At 32.6% G+C, this 19,747-nt stretch overlaps 1 protein-coding gene across 1 annotated transcript; it reads left to right on the forward strand.

The window, feature by feature from the left end:
• Positions 1–11,144: 11,144 nt before the first annotated feature.
• LOC104605972 (annexin Gh1-like) lies at positions 11,145–17,447 on the forward strand. The gene is made up of 5 exons (XM_010270943.3): positions 11,145–11,333; positions 12,339–12,484; positions 12,803–13,021; positions 15,210–15,422; positions 16,555–17,447. The coding sequence occupies exons 1-5, from the start codon at positions 11,258–11,260 to the stop codon at positions 16,852–16,854; spliced, it is 954 nt and encodes a 317-aa protein (XP_010269245.1). The 5' UTR covers positions 11,145–11,257; the 3' UTR covers positions 16,855–17,447.
• Positions 17,448–19,747: the final 2,300 nt, after the last annotated feature.

A 19,747-nucleotide genomic window follows, 5' to 3' on the forward strand; every position in this document is an offset into this window, starting at 1 on the left:
AAGGGGTAACTATCGAACCGGCTGGGTCAAATAGTTCTTGACCAAGTCAACGATTTTTTATTGTCTAATGGGTCTTGATTGAACCAGACTCAGAATCCAGGCCGGGTGATGGTTTGAATAGTTCGACCGATCGAGTCAACAACGGGTTGAAAACATTACTATGGATCACATTCACATGCTATGGAATAAATTGTGCCCTCATACTCATGACTTAGTCCAAAATGCTTATTACTAAATTTGATAACAAAGCTAGAGAATGTGGGTCTACTATTAGGCCTTATTCGTTTTTTGGGAAGTAGTGGCAGGTAAATTGGTAGGTCCCATGGAAAAGAAAAAAACCATGTCTGTTTTCTTGTATTAGTGGGTCCCATGGAAAATAACGATTCCCGAGTGTCTCATTTACATAGGGAAGTGATATTCACTTAAACTTGGGTAAACTACTTACCTATGCATAATAAAAATTGCTAATATATGATGAGACAATATTGTCCCTTCAATAATGTCACTTTTTTGGACAAATCGGTTATTGAACACCATTACCCAGGGAATAAAAGAACATTGGTAAATGCACTTATCTAAAGTAATTACCAAGAAACACTTGCGGGATGAGTGCATTTACCTAGGTATCATTTATTGAAAAACGAATGAGGCCTAATTACTAAAGCCACTAAGGTAAGGCTGGGTATATCACAAAAGCATTGGACATTGGAGTTAACAAGTTGTCTATGTAGAGCTAGATTGTAACAGAACTTCTCTTTCTCTTTTTGAAAACAGGAAACATAGAGAAGCAAACCAAAAGAAAACCTAATCAGTGTTCTTCAAAATTTAAACCAGCAATCCATGACAAGATAAACACAGAGGTGTAAAACAGGTCATGTTGCCTGCGGGCATGCACAATACAACATGAACCCCCCGTGTCGGGCTGGGCCGAGGGGTTGTGGCCCATGGACTGGTAGGGCTCGTGTCAGCATGACATACAGGTTTGGCTCAATAAAGCTCAACCTAGTGAATGCTACAATGGCTATGGTTGTTCAACATGTACTATATATCTAGCTAATGCTTATCTCATTTTATTTTGGGAATAATAAAAATCAGAATATGATTCAAACCCAAATTACAATGGCTATGGTTGTTGAATATGGTGACCCTCCTTACAAGCTAAGAGTCTTCTATTAGCATAGTGAAAAATATCTTCTATATTTGCAAAATATACTAGAATTGAAAATTTTGTACAAACATCAATTAATTTTGCATATACAAAAGCTTGTAGGAATATAACTATATTAGATGTTGTCAACTTTTTTTAAAACATATAAACAAAATTTAATTTTTACTTAGACATTTTTTTCTTCTAAAATTGCCCTTATTTCAGATGTTTGGCCTTCTAGGTATAATATTAGTTATATTTGTGTAACTATTTATTTTATTCATGACACATGGGTTTTACATAAAATAATTTTAAGTTTTATAAGAATAAAATGGGCACATAGTATTGACCCAACTATTATAACTTGTATTTTAAATACCATACATAATTATGGTATAGATGATAATTTTTTTCCAATTACTTTTGATAATGCTAGTAATAAGTATTTTAAAATCTCAAATAAAACCTATTTTAGAAGGAAAATTATTTCATGTTAGATATGCTTTCCATATTTTAAATTTATGTGTATAAGATGGTTTATAAATCATTTTACAACATATTCAATTAATTAGAAGTATTTTATGTCATCAATATGGAAAAAGTTATAAAAATTTTCCATTAGATGTCCAACATAGGTGGCCAATGCTATGTTAGAAAGTAATATGCCTTATAAAGATGTATTAATAAATTTTTATAATTAAAGAATGACAAATAATGTAATAAATGATTTTGACTGGGACATGGGGAATTTGCATAAAAGAATTTTTATGGGATATTTAATGATTGTACAAATATTTTTTCTAGTTTTTTTATCATTTTTTCTATTTTAATTAATAACTTATATTTAATTATGAGTGTTTTGCAAATCAAAGAAGTAAAGAATACTTTGAAAATATTGTTGAACAAATGGAAATTAAATTTAAAAAATATTGAGAACATATTTTTGCTTTATATTGCTTAGCTGCAATATTAGATATCTAGGATCAAACTAGGAGGTGTAGAAATAATACTTAACTCATACAACAAAAATATGCAAACAAATATTAATACAGGTAAACAAAAAGGAAAAAAATAAAAAGTACTATTTGATATGTATAATATATGTGAATGTAAAATTAGAAAAACTAGTTCAATGCCACATGCTGAACCTAGTAGTAGTAGTAGTAGTGGTAATTCCACATCAAGTAGAGCTAAGATGTGGTTTTTAATAAACAGAAACATTGTTTCCTCATCTTTTTTTACTTCAATTTTATTTTTCAATGAAATCAATTTTTATTTACAAGGTCATTTTTTAATTTTTTTTCTCATTGTTTTTTCTTTAAAGATGGGCTTTGGGGCGGGGATGGGTTTTGGGATTCTACAACCCATACGGGTATAGGTAAGGTACGGTATTAGGTTAAACATGGCTTGCCCCGACCCACGTATTATTGGAAAAAATATAAACTTTATGTATTAGGTGTTTAATTTAATAATATTTTGAATTTTATGTGAAGGAAAATTGATAGTTTATGTGTTTTTTACATTTATTAATCAAATAATTGAAAATTTTGTTGTTTGTTTATGTTATTTCACTTATTTATTTCTCTTATATAATAAGAAATAATAAGAAGTTAGATTCGGGTTCTAAACCCAACCGGTTATAGCTTTTGGGGCAAGTATGGGTTGGGAGGTTCAGGGAGCTGGGTAGGGAGATAACACATTGGAGATGTATATTTTTCTAAAAGATTGATTGGGTGTAGGAGATAGGCTACAAGATAAAAAGGACACTATACATCATCTAATATATCATCGGATGAAGAAGAAACTTTATATTTTTCTAAAAGATTGATTGAGATTATTATAAATTTTGAGATTTTTATTTTATTTGTAACTTATAATTTTGTAAGTTATTTGTATTTTTTCAATTTTATTATGGTGTGCACAAGCCCACACCACACCACTACGGCAAGGACCAATCCACACTACATCATAATCCACAATTGTTTTGAACTATGGGCAGACTGTGTGGATTGATCCAGTGCACACCCAAAGTAGCATTCTATAGGTGTGGTGTGGACTATGTAGCCACACCATACTTTTTGATTTCGTGTATTTCATGTACAATATATGAAGTGATCTACACAGTTGATCATAAATGTCTAATTTTTATAATTTATATGGTAAATAAATTGAAAAAAGGCATACGATTGAATATTAACTAATAAATATTAATTTAAAAAATGGTAATAAAATAATTTAAAAAATAAAAATTATTATTTTATTGAAAAACATTAAAAATTAATGTTTAAGAAAATGAAATAACAAATTATTGCAAGTCGGGATTAAAATACCAATACAATACGCCCGATACAGGGCATAACGTATCGGTATCGGTTACTAGGGATACAGGATATGCTATGACCGGTACAGGAATGTACAAGTCGTAGGTATTGATACAACACGACTGTATCAAGGCATATTGGTCGATACGGCACAGTATGCTACGATATGACACCGTATCGATGCCTGGGTTCACGACAAAAGTGGAAATGACCACCTTCATCTTTTTGTTAGCTGGTCTTGACATGCTTTCAGTGGTATATTTTTTAATGTTTTCTTATTTAAATTTTTGTGAATGATATTTTTTATTTTGTAGATAAATAATATATTTGTAGTTGTAGTTCTATTTGTGTTTTGTAATTTATAGAAACATTTATTGTTAGCTTTTTACATGATTTATATGTCATGCACTCATGCTCAGAATTGTAGTTTTATTTGTAATTTTAACAAAAATTAAACTAAAAACTATTAAAATAAAAAATAATTTAATACTACAAATTTAAATGTTTTATTCTTCATACATGTTAAAGCTTAAAAGTAAAGCATATTTTTATTTGAAAGTATATACTTATTATTTATATAAAATAATAAAAATACTAAATAAATAAAATTTGCAAAAAGCATACTTATCATTTATATACATATACTAAATAAGTAAAATAAAAAAATTATAATTATAATAAAAATTAAAATAATAAAACTAAAATAGAGTGATATAAAATTTTAAACCCATAATTATAACTATGAAAAATTATGTATTTAACAATGAAACCATACTTATCATTTACATAAATATACTAAGAGAGTATAATCAAGAAATTATAATTATAATTATAATAAAAATTAAAATTAAAATCATAAAAACTAAAATAGAGTGGTAATTATTTAAAAACATATTAATTATTTACAAATTATAGTTATTTATTTAAATAAATAATAAAAAAATCAAAATTAAAATTATGAAAAAACTAAAATAGAGTGATACAAACCTACAATTATAACAATGAAAAAGTATATATTTAATAAAATGACATGTACATGGTTTAGAGTTACCGATAATTGTTGGTTATAGTATTTTCTTCTTATAACTTATTAAAATATGCATTTTTCTTATGTTTATACCTTATTTTATATAATTCAACTTTAAACTTGATGTTATCATTGTATTTATATGTTTTTTATGCATTTTTAAAGCATATCCAAGCGTTTCCATTCCAATCGTACGCATCCATGAGTATCCATAGCGTATCCGTATCCGAATTGTCCGATATGATACACAATACCAATACTTTAATCCTTAATTGCAAGACAAGCATAGCATCAAATTATTTATGCAAGCTAATAAAAAAAATACACTATTGTAAGACAATGCATAGTGGTAGAGGAAAACATTGGGCAATGGAGAAGAGTTTCAATGGTAATATTGTAGGGTAAGAAAAAGTTGCAATATATCTTATCAATAACAAATTTTCAAATAACCAAGGGCCTAACTTCATCGTGAGATAAATGCGTGGAAGATATATTGAGTTATGGACAAGGCTGGTTAACGATATATTATGGACAAGTCCCATCAACACCATACAAAACGTTGTGATCATCCCATGGCGTGGACCGAAATAGGTCATCTACAAGATGAGCACGATTTCGAACACCACCTTAATCATTTTATTATATGAATTGATTATTCATATAAATAAAATATTAAAATATTTATTTTTAAATTTGTTCTTGTCTTTTTTCAATTTTATTATAAATTTGTAATTTTTTAATTTTCATTATTTTAATTTTTCCAAAAAGATAATAAAAAAATCATGTTGACCCGCAACTTGTACCATAACATGGCCCAATCCATAGTCCACAAGGCTTGGGCCATAGGCCATGTCGCCATAGGCCATGTCGGACTCCCCTTTTTGGGGAACTAGTCATTAAGCACGTGCATTTGCATGTATGAATATTTTTCATATTAATTACTTGAGTTTTAGATATATCATAGTTAGGATAGAAATTGAAAATTAATAAAAGTAACAATATGGTTAAAAATAAACTAAAAATCTTGTACTAAATGTGCAGTTGCAAAAATTTTAAATTACAATAAAAATTACGACTACTACTACTAAATTTTGTATTCCATTTCTATCTTAAATAAAAATAATTTTTATTTTAACAATTATTTTTATTTAATATGATGATTCTATAACATTAGAAATGTTCCAAAACATCTTTAACAAAACTCTATACATTTTATCTTTTTTTAAATATTTATTATTCAATTATGACATTATGAATTTCTTTGAAAAGTTGGATCATTGACCCACCATTTAAATAAGAAAATAGCTTTTCTATCGGATCAATTTTAAATTATATATTTCATCTACATTATATACATAATTTTTACTTATCACACTTAATTTTTGTTTGACATAATTAATATATAATTTTTTATATATTCTTTTGACTACTTGTACTTTTTTATTATTTTTTAAATATTTATTATTTAACTATTATATCATCGATTAATCCATTGGACCTAAACGAGTAACTCATGACCCAAAAAGAAAAATAGTTTGATTTCTAGGTTGACTTTAAATTTTGTACATTTCCATCATTGATAAAATTATATCTTATGTATAATATTTATTTTTGTTTAATATAATTAATGTATAATATTGTATATGTATCTAATATTTTATTTTTATAAATATATAACATTTCATCTTATGTATAATATTTATTTTTGTGATTCTTTGGATTTTCTATTTTTATAAATTTTATTATTTGACTATAACATAATTTCATTTTTAGGTTGATTTTACTTTTTTCATTCCATTTTCATCATTTACAAAACTACTTCTTACATATCATACTTATTTTTTGTTTAGTATAATGAATATACAATATTAATGACATGCCCAATTCTTTTTATTTTTTGTATTATATATTTTAATTTTTTATTATTTAATTATGATATTATTTATTAACGGATTTGACCCCAAATGGTTTAATTGCTTACCCACCACCGAGAGGGAAGAAAATAGTTTTGTTTTCAAATTATTTTTCAAAATATTTATTTTTAAATTATTAAAATTAATGTTGTGGATTTAATTAATGCAATTTAGTGATGAGAAAAATATATCTTAAATATAGGATTTAATAAGAGAATATACCTTAGATATGAGATTTAATAAGAGATAGTAGGAAAATAGTTTTACTTCTAATTCGTTTTAAATTTTACATTTTATTTCCATCATTAATAAAAACATTTCTTATTTATCATCAATGTTTTCAACTTGTTAACTTGGTCGATTGAACCGTTCAAACCATCACTCGGCCGTGATTCTAGGTTTGGTTTCTGTTGAAACTCCCCATTTTGGTTAAAAGCTGTCTAACTTGGACGGTTCAACCATTGACCTGTTTGACCCAATAACCAAGGTTGTACACTTAATTATGTGCAAACTTTTGAAAGCCATAAATTTGCACTCCGATGTCCAATTAGGGTTATCTTTTTTTTTTTGAATAACTTTTCAAGATCTATATGTCCCAAGGGCATTATGCGCCTTGCCTTGCTATTTTTTCAAAAAAAAAAAAACTTATTTGGCCCTAAATTGTTGTTTTTAATATTTTTATAAATAAAAAATTTAAAATGGAATTAAAAAAAATAAATGTAACATAATACATATATTATATGTAATATATGTAAAACATAACTATGATATAAGTAAAACATAATTATAATATTTATTGATAAAATATATAATTTTATACACACATACATAGTGTTGGCGTAGAGTGGTTTGACTCGTTTGACCTTGATAGTCAAATTGGTGACTTGCAACCCGAAGGCAAAAGCGGATCGACCTCTGGGTCGGTTTTTAAAACATTATTTATCATACTCATTATTGTTTAATATGTTAAATATATGATGTTAAAAACATTCTCATTTTATTAGTTTTATATATTTTTGAATTTTATTATTTAATTGTGGCAACATGGATCGGCCCCTTTGACCCAAAGGTTTAATTTCCTACCGCCACCTAGATGCAAACACTATTTTTTCTGGGTAGATTTTAAAGGTATAGGTTTTTATGTTATTGAAATTATTAATTTATTATGTATGTATTTAATTATAGAATTTAATGACGAGGAGGAACAAAGAAGCCTTAAATATATGATTCAATGAAGGTGAATGCAAATTAATAGCTTAAATGTTGGATTTAATGAGAGATAATTGAATGCATTGAATATCTTAAAATAAATCTATTCAACTCATTTAATATCAATAACTAATTATCCTATTTGTCCTCATTTTTTATCAATAAATTTAAATATAGAAGGGTAAATTTTGTCATCACAAAATTCCAAAAATATTTTTGAGACTATTCGTACTTTTTAAAGTAATATAGATTTGTGCTAAGAAAGCATGACCCTCTTGGCACACAGGTCAGCCTAGTATGGCCCACATTACACCTCTACCTCTAGATAAAGATATTTCACTATACTAATAAAAACCTCTTAGCTTGTAAGCAGGACCACCATGTTTCTCATTCATTTGATAAAGCTATGTTTATATTTAAACTCCAAGCAATATATCATTTGATGGCAATCACGACTCTCCTTTATTACTAAAGCCCATCCATCTAACGAGAAAAGCTTGGCTGTTTTGAAAAAAACAGCCTAGGCTGTTTTGAAGTTCTTATACATGACTATTTCACCTAATTCTTTATTTATCTTTTTAACTAAAAGAATATTAATTATAATTAACCTCAATATTCTTTTGACCAAAAAGGAAAACTAGGGATCGAAAGGATCGATTTATCATATATTGAAAACACGTTCTCAACGGCCCAGATAAGCAAAGCTCCTTTTCCTTAATTCTTAGCTCAATAAAGTTATTCTATAAGACTCTATATCTGCTACCGCTGCTAGTAACAAAACAATGCTAGGCATATCTTATCCAACTTAATGAGATTTTTTTTTTCAAGTGCAACATCACTAAGGGACCGTTTGGTTTGCAGCTGAAATAGGAATCAGAATCTTTTGGAATTAGAATCTGGAATGATCTATTCCCATAATTTATTTGGTTCAGACAGGAATGAAAATAAGAATTAGAATCAGAAAGAATGAAATTTCATTTCCAAGGGAAAGGTAAAGAATGGTCATTCCCTCAAATGAGGGAATGCCATTCCAACAAAAATGAGAATAGGATTCCGATTCCACTCAACCAAATAGTTGTAATCAGAATAACCCATTATCTCTGATCAGAAATATCAATAGGGGTGACAATTATTGGACAAATATATTTAATCTCTTATAAGATAGAGCAATCTTCACAATCATATAAGCTGCTTTATTAGTAGTTCATAAGATATTGACTCTTTTTTTTTTGGGTAGTTCATAAAGATATTAACTCTAATTTGGATCAGAATCGGATACGGAATGATATCATCATCCATGCCTTATCCCGAGGTCGATTATTTGGCACATTGAATGGTATGATAAATTAAAGGGAAAATTCCTGATAGGTACCTTGTACTTTAGGTCAAGTGCTAATTTAGTACCCGAATTTTAAAATGCAACAATCTAGTATCCAAACTTTCGAAATGCAATCTAGTACCTGTTGCTAATGAGCCATTAAGTGTCATGGGAAAAGACACAAATGCCCTTCAAGTGTCATCTAATTTTCTTTATCAACTAACCTTCGATTAATAAAGCAACAACTGTGTAGCAAATGGCCTACAAGTTAAATGCATCTCAACACTCATTAGTATTCGAAGGGAAAACCATGGGAAGAGAACCTAGAGGAGCCGGTTTGACAACGACAGCCGGTGCAACGACCTCAAGACTCAAAGAACGCATATACAACAACATACCATAGATGTAAACCGACAGAGCAAATAGCAGAAGATCACATTTCCGGTGAATTGCAGAAAGAACGATGTAGACAAGCTGCTCCGCAAAAATGTGCAGCTTTGGGTTGTGGTTGCCAAAGTTCGCATTCTTGCTCCGATTGTGGCGGAACCTTAGTGACAGTGGAGGCGGAACCTAGCAGAGCAACATACCGAGTCAACACATCCACGTAGAGCAACATAATCAAGACTACCTAGACCTCACTTCTATTGAACCCTCTAAAACTTACAGCCCCAACAATGCTCTTGAAATATTTGTAGTTGATGCCACCGAGAGTGGTCATGAAACCAACGTCACAAATAGGATGCCATATATCATGCTGCCCTTGATTTCCTTCATCAGCCCGTAGCACGTTACTAGGAAGCCCAAAGCACCGAGCCTGAATGTGGGGCTTTGCTTCTTTCCATTCTCGCACTCGCTGATAATAGGTTGAGTGTGATGTACACCTGTAGCAGTAGAAGTGTTTCGTATCGGGAGGGTTTTGGTTCTTGGAATCGGAGGAGCTGTAGCAAAAGCAAAAGGCAAGAGTACGGTGGCGGTGGCCATACTGGATGTGGACAGAAGACGTTGAGCTATAATTGCAAATTTAGGTTGAATATGGACCTAGGAAAGATGAATATCTGGTACTTCAGTTAGAACTGCTAGTTTTGTTTTGTGGTGATCTTTCAGGTGGGAGAATATTGTCAGTGAATCATAGCCGTTCGGTGAATTGTGTAAACTGCAAAAGGCCTAGTGTCCCACCATTACCTGCTACAGGTGTACATCACACTCCACCTATTATCAGCGCGCGATTGCAAAGTCGTGAGAGTCACCAAGGTGGAAGAACTCGGCCTGACGAGGCCAATGCCTTGTTGAGAGTATTGCAGGCCGAGGAATGCAATGAAAAGGGCAATTCCTGCCGTGCAGGCAAGTCGGACTGGCCGAGGGATGAGACACGCAAGCCTTGCGCACAAATCAAATGCAACCATCGCAAGAAAAACACAGCCCTCCACTAGCACTATTATCAGTCCGATTTGGTATGAGATGGAACCTGATCCATGAAACACCACTAAGTCGTATGCAAATTCACCCAAGTCTTCAAGAATGGAATAATCTCGGCACTGCTTCCCTATAACGATGAGCACATCCTTCATGTCTCGAGGAATGGTGTAATTGAAGAGCTTGGCTTAAGTTTTGTTCCATTTTCTTGAGAAAGAAGATGATGAATAGTGTTATTTTCAAGGGTAATTTTGACATTTTCAAAAGTCTTAAATTGCATATGAGGTCACATGATATACATAACTGATGATCCATTAACGGTAGGTACTAGATTGTCCTATCAAGAATTTTTCCTAAATTAAAATAAAATGATCAAATATTATCAAATGAATTAAAAATGACTGATATTTCATGAATTAAATGACTTGAAATTACTTATATGAATTATGACAATTTAATAAAATCGCAATTTCATTAATAAATAAAACATAAATTTTAAATTATGTGAACATATCTATTTAAATGAATCAATTGGATTATATCAAATGATTTTTTTTTTTGTATTTAATACCATATATCATTAATAACCTTCTCTTTTTTACATGTGCGCCTCACGTGGGGCACCTCACATCATGGAAACATCTATTGATGATGTTTTATCATCTTCCGTACTATCATCGGGAGATGTTTCCAATAGAGGATGTGCTGTGGGGCGCACATATGAAGTCGGTCCCGCCACTTCACCTGCCTCGTGCATCTACGTGTATATCCAAACAAAGAGTGGAAAAAATACGGAGGAAATGCCCAATTTCACAGCTTTAAATTGTGAAGGCGACCCTTCTGTTCTTATCCAGGCCACGATCCCCCGTCCTCGTTTTCAGTTCCCCACGATCGGAGACTAGAGTGACAATGTCGACGCTTGTAGTTCCTGAGTTGGTTCCCTCTGTCACTGAAGACTGCGAGCAACTCAGAAAAGCTTTCGCAGGTAACGAAGTTCAAGAACCTGCACTCTTTTTTCTTTGTCTCCCTCGATCGGGTATCGTTATAATCGTTCTCTCGCTTGATTTCGTTTTCCGCCTTTTAGATCGGTGGACCATTTCTTCTTTTTCATGCTCCGATCGCCGGAGTACTATTGTGGGCCTTAATTGTGCTTTTATTTTTATTTGATCTAACAAACCTGTTAGTTGGTTACCTCTGCTCGACCGATTTTGAAAGGATCTATGGTATTGTTCTGTTCGCTTTGTCAGAAGGAAAGAAAATCTCAGATCTCTGTTTTCTGCTTATATAAAGTGTTGGCAGGTTTTTGATAAGATGCTTGGACCACATTTGCTTATTGTTTTCAATTGACGATTTTATGTGTCTGATCTCTGGCTGACATGCTGCGATTTTTGTGCTTTCTTTTGGAAGCTTGTCTTCATCCCATTTCTAAGCTTAAGTTTATTGTAATTTGTACATCAGCATCATGTAATGTTAGGTTCTACATGCAACTGGATAGGCACCGACAATTCAAGCACGCTCAAGGACGGATTTGCCTGGAGATCCATGTTTGTGATACCTATCTACGTCACCTCGTTTAATTTCTTTTGTATCTGTTAATTATTGTATTTCTGGACAAGCTTAAGTTAATTTGGAAAGTAATTCTATATTCAGCTGTATAGTTCATGGTGGTTGTATTCACTCTACAACTCTGTAATGAAGCTACTGAATGATCGCGTTATATTCTTTATCTCTCATGGAGATTGAGATTGCAGAATTCTTGTCATAGTTTCTGATGTCTCTATGCATCTGGCATTCATTTTGAGAAAAATTATCGATTTTCAGTCTCTTCTCTTTCTGGTCCTGTTCTGTCTTTAGTCATTTGGAACATCTTGGTGATTCTAATTCGAACTTGAAACTCTTACAAAAAAAAAAAAGGAACTTGAAACAAACAAAAAAAAAAAACATGGCCAAGGTGTATTATTAAGCAAGCCATATTGTTAATCTTTTGCAGGATGGGGCACAAATGAGAGGTTGATCATAGACATACTGGCTCACAGAAATGCAGCACAACGCAAGTTAATCAGAAAAACTTATGCTGAAACTTATGGAGAGGACCTTCTCATATCTCTAGATAAAGAACTTTCAAGTGATTTTGAGGTTAGCCTGCTGTGGGTGCTCTTTTCTGACACTAGACTAGAATAGAGAAATTGTTCCGGTTTAGCAAAATACAACTGGTGTAAATTCTATGATGCCCTTAAATAAAGTGCCATAACTATTCCTGCCAATAAAGACAAACAATTGGGCATCATGAACTTGCCTGTTTCAGTTGGGTGTTGGCAGAATATGAAAAAGGTGAAAGAGTACTTGTAAACAGGGCCTAGGATAGATGGACTGTAACAGGGCGAGATGAGAAATGAAAAATTGATGTTAAAATAATGCATCTTTTAGTAACTATTACTTGTCTTCTTTAAATAGAAAGCAGTGCTGATGTGGACATTGGATCCTGCTGAACGTGATGCATTCTTCGCCAATGAAGCTACAAGGAGATGGACGTCAAACAACTGGGTTCTTCTGGAAATAGCTTGTACAAGGACTTCACAGGAACTATTCTTGGTTAGGCAAGCCTATCATGCTCGTTTTAAGAGATCCCTTGAGGAAGATGTTGCATATCATACAACTGGGGACTTCCGGAAGGTATGCCTTGAATCCCTTGTAAGCTTTTTTTTTTCTTTTGGTAAACACACCCCTGTAAACTTCATACTTATTCAAGCTTTCCAATTGTTCTAGTTATCGTTATGACTTTATTATTTTTTTTGGTATTTGACTTTATTATGTGTGTTGCATATTCCAATTTCTGAAAAGAAGAAAGTTCCTGTTGTATTATTTCCTTGAGTATTATTCTTATACACGAAGCTTAATTAAGGTCACCCAAGAATTTTCAAGTTGGAATTTACTTTCTCTTCTGTTTTCTTTTTTGGCAAGTACACATTTCAAGGTAGATATATACACATTCATCTCTATTGCACTCTTCTAGCGGTAATACATCCTAAGCATGTTTAAGAATTAAGCATTTAATTATTAGAAACTTATGGAGATTAAGGGTTTGTTGGTTTGCATCTGATATCTATAATAAATACTTTGGAGTTGGTGAACTTTTCTGGAATGTTGTTTTGAAATATGAACGTCGAATTCTGAAAAATGACAATTGACCATTTTAACCCTAGATATTATAAAGCTTGTTTGACTTTTAACAAACAAATTACTAATTAATTAAATGAATATAAAATAACTTATTAATTAATTAATAAAATAACAATTAATGATTAATTAATAATTAATAATAAATATTTTTATAATTAATTAAAATAATTAATTGTTAGTTAATTACATAATTATTTTTAATGAATTGAGCATTTAATAATTAATTAATTAAAATTATTAATTAATAAATAATAAAATATATAATTTAATAATACATAAATAATAAAATAAAATAATAATAAGTTTTAAATATTAAGGTAAAAGAAGAAATTGCTTAGGGGTATCTTTTGGGAAACAAAACATATAATCATTGCTATAGTACTAAAAAGTAAATGCTAAATTAATGCTGAACAAATAATTGGTAACAAGCGCTCTTAATACATCTATCCAAGTAAAAAAACGGAAATGACAATTTTAACCATAGAAAATTATTATTAAAAGGGACATTTTTGTCCCATTGGAAGAAATGGAATTTCCCTAGTCACCACATTAATCTGAAAAAAAAACATGAGATTTTTGGTCAATGGGAACCAAAATCCCATTGACCAACTTTCCCCACTCTCAAAATCCAAAAAAAGAATGCCCTCTAAGAGCTATAGAATAGGGCCTAATGTAAGGGGCGATTACTTGGTGAAATGATAAAATCTTGGGCTATCATCTGAAAGCAGCCATTTTGTGCAAAAAATAGTGTGAAAGGTGAGGAAGTATCCAGCCCACCCCTCCTAAGACCCAAGATAGCTGTGACCCACATTGGGTAGTGGTCTTTATGGAGATTATTTTTTTTTTTTGTTTTTTTGGTAAACAAGATTACTATAGATGAACACTTGGATTCTGATAGGAAACTTCCACCAGAAATAAATATATATATATATATATATATATATATATATATATATATATATATATATATATATAAAAGCGTGGTAGTTGACATATTAACTGAAAGGGATTAGGACCACACGTGGGTATAATTGATTAGGTAAACTATTTTTACCAACCTTGGGTTTACCTATCAACATTCTCACTCGTTTGGGGTTAATTAAGTTGCTTATTCCACCGTTCTTGTATATTATATGGATAAAGATATCCTTATTTATACCTCTTGAAGGAACAGATTTTTTTTTCTTTTTTTTTTTATGTTATGACATTAATAAGGTGGGGATTAAAAGTCAAAATCAGGTTCAAGAAGTAAAATAAAACAAGGTAAAAGTTTGAGATGGAAACGCTGTATTTAGTGTTTACAAATATGAGTAATTTTAACAATTTAAAAATATGTATTTTGGTGGTAAAACTAATATTTTATTATTAAAGGTATTTTTCTCAATTTCATTTCTTTTGTGAACAAACCCCTTGTACTTTCATGATCAAGGGGGTGTAAGTTATTAGGTAAACTCAGGGGAGGTCTTAGTATATGAACAAAACCCTGGGGGTGGTACAAGTAGTTGATCTTATTTGATAAGAGTAAATTGGATTTATCTTTCTTCTATTTCCAAATTTTTTTATATTAATAACTTGCATTGCATTTCTTTTCTCCTAATCACTCGATTCTTAGTTTTCCTTTAATGTCGCTGCAAAGGTTCTCTACTGGCTGGTCATTTTTTTTAGTTTTATTCCTCCCCAGCTTTTGGTACCTCTTGTGAGCTCCTACCGTTATGAAGGACAAGAGGTGAACATGACACTTGCAAAATCAGAGGCTAAAGTACTCCATCAAAAGATTTCGGAGAAGGCTTACAACGATGAGGACCTTATCAGGATTCTGACAACAAGGAGCAAAATACAGCTTAATGCAACATTGAACCACTATAACGATGAATTCGGGAATCCCATCAACAAGGTATGCTCATTTCTGTTGTCTAGAGTTCAATCAACTGTAACAACGATATCCGGAAGGTTGAAGAAAACCGACTGGATGATTGCATTTCATATGGTCTGTAGTCTGTAGACCACCCTCTCCGACCATGAAAGAAGTACCATCTTTTCCGCTTTCCATCACAAAGAATGGAATGGTTAAATTGTACAAATACAATTATGTACATGCAAATACATACAAAATAATATAAAATATAAGGTTTTGTACTCTATAAATTTGTATTTGTATTCCTTCTAAACTGAGTTTATGTGGTGTAGCATATTATATATATCATGGTTTTTGAATTTCCGTTGACCTGGACGATCGGACTGTCCACACAACTGGTTACGTTTTACCCCAAACCCAGTTCCTGATAAAAAATTGTTGAATCAATCAATTACCCATTGATCTAGGCAGTCAAACCATCAATCCATCGACCTGTTCAATGGTTTTTTAGCTGTTTTTTTATTTTTAATTATTTTTTAATTTTTTGTCAAAATGAGCCATCTATTCTAATCGGATGGTCAAATCATTGACCCAAAAACCGATGGCCAGAATGGTTTTATTTCCGGATTATTTTTTAAAAACATGGTATATACTAAACCGGAATGAGCCAGGGAATGGTATGCGCAGAAAATTGAATTTTTGAGATCCACCCATATTGTCATTTTCTTTATTGCGAAATGGTGGAAACTACCTGCATAGAGTAAGGATTTAAAAAGAAAAGTAGAAAAACTTTTACAAAACTTATATAGGTTTCTCTTCCTTTCCCTGCTTTAAACATAGCCTTAAGGTTAATTGTCTTAGAAGTTAGAATCAGATATATATCATGCTATTTATAGTTATAGATGCTTTCCCTTTAATATAGTGTCAGTTTGACAGTTTGGTAGGGCTTTGTCGTGGCAGCTTTTGGCTTTGCCACCAAGACAGCTTATAAGCATTGTTAGGTGAAAAACCCGGAAAGTGCTAATTTGCCATCCTTCAGCCAAAAAACTGCTTTCCTTTGGAGTTTCTCGCAGCTCAACCAAAGGCTCAGCCCTCCCAAAAGGGCCCTTAGGTCTTGTGGGTTTTCAAAGAACCAGTTGCTAGTAACAGGACTTGGGGTTTCTGTTTACAGGATTTGAAAGCCGATCCCAAAGATCAGTTCCTAGCAGCATTGAGGGCCGCGGTGAAGTGCTTGACCTATCCTGAGAAGTACTTTGAGAAGGTTCTTCGATTGGCGATCAACGGATTGGGAACAGACGAATGGGCTCTTACTAGAGTGGTTACTACTCGGTCTGAGGTGGACATGAAGCAGATAAAGGAAGAGTACTATCGAAGGAACAGTGTCACTCTGGAGCGTGCTATAAGCGGCGACACCTCGGGGGATTACGAAGCAATGCTTCTAGCTCTGATAATAGGACATGGAGAATCTTGAGCTGAGTCTCATATGTATTCAGTGTGTTTCTTGATATCAGTTACGCAAGACCAGACCATATCTACCCGTACGTGTTTCTGCTTATCCGTTTGTTTCTGATCTCCGAGCCCCCCCTTTATGTTACTTAATGGTTTGTTGGGCATGGGCCAAAATTTAGTATCCTATGTGGTTCCACAGTTGCTTTTTCTATATGAATAGATTAACCCAAGGCTGGATTAATAGGGAATATACGTACGTATCGAAGTGGATTTACTTGTCGTTGGTTAAATGGTTCAAGGGGGGGATGTTTTGCATATGAATAGTGTTTCGTTTCTTGTGGAAGATGTTATGACGGAGCTCCCCTTTTTGATAGTGTTTGTTGGTCTTATGTTTGATAGAATTTGGGCTTCTGTAGTGTTTGCCCATTATCTATCTCGTAGTGCCAGTCATGATGTGTGGTACTATTCTCCGCTCGAGTGGTTACGGTCGTGTACTCGTCTCAGTGTTTGTGTGAACTTTGAGCGTAGCTCTGGTGTTTTACAATGAATTCGTATTAAAAAAAACAGAAAGAGTAACTTTTTGTTGCTGATTAAAATGAAAGGTCCGTTTGGCAAGTTTTTTTGAGCTTTGATAGTGAAAAGATGCATTGAGCTTTTAACATAAGATTTGGACAGTCTGATGACCGTTTAACAAACGTGCATATTTGTATGCGTTATTCTGTATTTTTTTGCACAAGATTAAAACACGAAAGATGTGAGAAGCTTCATTTGGAGCTTCTCGAAATCAACCCAAAATGGGTTTTTTACATCTTTTGGGCATCCTGTCTTTTGATGGTTAGATCTTTCGCGTGTCAAACAGAAATAGACTGATTTTTGGTCTTCCTAGCTTGTAAATAACCGAAAGACGGTACGGAAAGATGCGCCAAATGGGCCCAAAGTTAACCCAAGGCCGTGTTTGGTTTGATAGAAAATAACAAAGAAACTCAAAGTTGAAATAAAGTTCTTACAAAACTTGTAAAAACATTCCCTCATCTTTCTGTTTCTCTCTTATTTTTTATCAAACCAAATACATCCTAAAGGTGGCTACTAATGACCCTATCACCCCCTAAAAGCAAGGGCTAGCAAGGGCTGTTTTTAGGGGTGTAAACATATCATATTTGAATCGCAATATTTGAATTTGAATCTGATATCCAAATTTGATTTGATATCTGATGGATATTGAAAATTAATATTCAAATTCAAATTCAGTTAAATATTCAAATATTTGATTTAATTTGAATTCAACCAATTAATTATTTTAGGTAATTAATAAATATATCAAATAAATATGTTATTTATAGAAAGTATATAAATATATAAATTATTTATATAATTTAATTATTATATATATAAATTATATAAAATATTTAAATATTTTATATTATATATATAAATTAAATAATCGATCGAATTTGGATATTTATCGAATCGAATTAGGTCATATCCGAATTTGACCGATTAGATATTCAAATTATTCAAATTCGATTTGATTATGTCGAATCTCGAATTCAAAAATGGATTTTCAAATACCGTTGACACCCCACACCCCTAGTTGTTTTACTGGACGATTGGACCAAAAGTTGGGTTTGTCATTTGGCTTGCCCAGTACTTGGACTGCTACCCACAAAATCTCTCCACGCCTATACCCATGGAACACTATTGGGAACATCTCCCTATGAAAGAAAAGGGAAATATTCCTAATGCCCAATTGTCCTATGGGTAAAGATGTAGGAACAACTTGTGGGTAGCAGATCTGAGCCCTACTTAGACCACAGATTTTACTAAACCAGTGAGTGTAGGGTGTGAGCTAAGTTGTTTGTGACTCATACCCAAGGAGACCACATCTCTGCTCCACAACGTCCTGCCCCATAATGCCCCATAGCACCATCCCCACCGTGTATTGGGAACATCTCCCAATGATGGTACAAGAACTGATGATGTCATCATTAGGAGATGCTCTCAATACACAACGGGGATGTGCTGTGGGGCGGGACATTGTGGGGCAGAGATGTGGTCTCCTTGGGTAGTTAGCCCAAAAGCGTCCGCATGTTCACCTTATTCACTAGTCCTAGGCTTCCAGCTTTTAAAGATTGATGTGTGGCTGAAGCAAAGATCTGGTGAGTTTTTTTCTTTCATTTTTTTGGTAATAGTATTTATTTATTAGAAAAAAAACAAATATTTGTACCATGGTTTTTAAAAACGGACCGGTGACCGAACCGGTCAGGGGTCCGGTTATCGATTCGAACAGTCCGATCGTTCGACCAGAACGGCCGGCCCGTTCTGACAAAAAAAAAAATTGGAAAATGGTCAAAACCGCTGAACGGTTCAAACGGTTAACTAGCCGGTTCAGCGGTTTACTGACCAAAATCAACAGTTTTGAGGGAAAAAGTGGTTTTGGAGGAAAACGAAACCAATTCCTGATTTTTTTCTGGTCCAATCGTCCGGTCCGGTCCGGTTTTGAAAACAGTGATATGTACTACATATACTATATTATATAGCGATGTAGGCCACTTCATCAGCCCTCTCCTCCCATTTCTCCATCTCTCATTTCTCCTTAAAGCTCTCTCCTTTTACCCCTTCCTAGTTCTCTCATTCATCTCTCCTTCCTCCTTTTCCCCTTCTCACCCCTCTCATGTAGCCACGTCAGCGTTCCTTTAATTCCTCATCAACCCAGTTAGGAATGTAATTCATTGAGAAAAACTTACCAAACAACCTACGAAATACGAATAGGAAAAGGAAACTTGCAATATTGGCTCTCAACCACAGAATAAGCCATGTCATCTTTTTTGTCAGGAATTCAGAAACGTAATATGGAAGGGAACTTGCCAAATCTCATGTTCCTAATCACTTAGCCAACCCCTTCATAAAATTTCTCC

This window comes from Nelumbo nucifera, chromosome 1, assembly GCF_055504915.1.
Source record: "Nelumbo nucifera cultivar China Antique chromosome 1, China Antique-T2T, whole genome shotgun sequence".
Taxonomy (NCBI): domain Eukaryota; kingdom Viridiplantae; phylum Streptophyta; class Magnoliopsida; order Proteales; family Nelumbonaceae; genus Nelumbo; species Nelumbo nucifera.

What these genes read in the sequence shown, in the direction of transcription:
- LOC104605972 (XM_010270943.3), top strand. Translation starts at nt 11,258, where the DNA reads ATGTCGACGCTTGTAGTTCCTGAGTTGGTTCCCTCTGTCACTGAAGAC. An exon ending in AACTTTCAAGTGATTTTGAG is followed by an intron (nt 12,485 to 12,802) that starts GTTAGCCTGCTG and finishes TTCTTTAAATAG; the next exon opens with AAAGCAGTGCTGATGTGGAC. An exon ending in TCGGGAATCCCATCAACAAG is followed by an intron (nt 15,423 to 16,554) that starts GTATGCTCATTT and finishes TTCTGTTTACAG; the next exon opens with GATTTGAAAGCCGATCCCAA.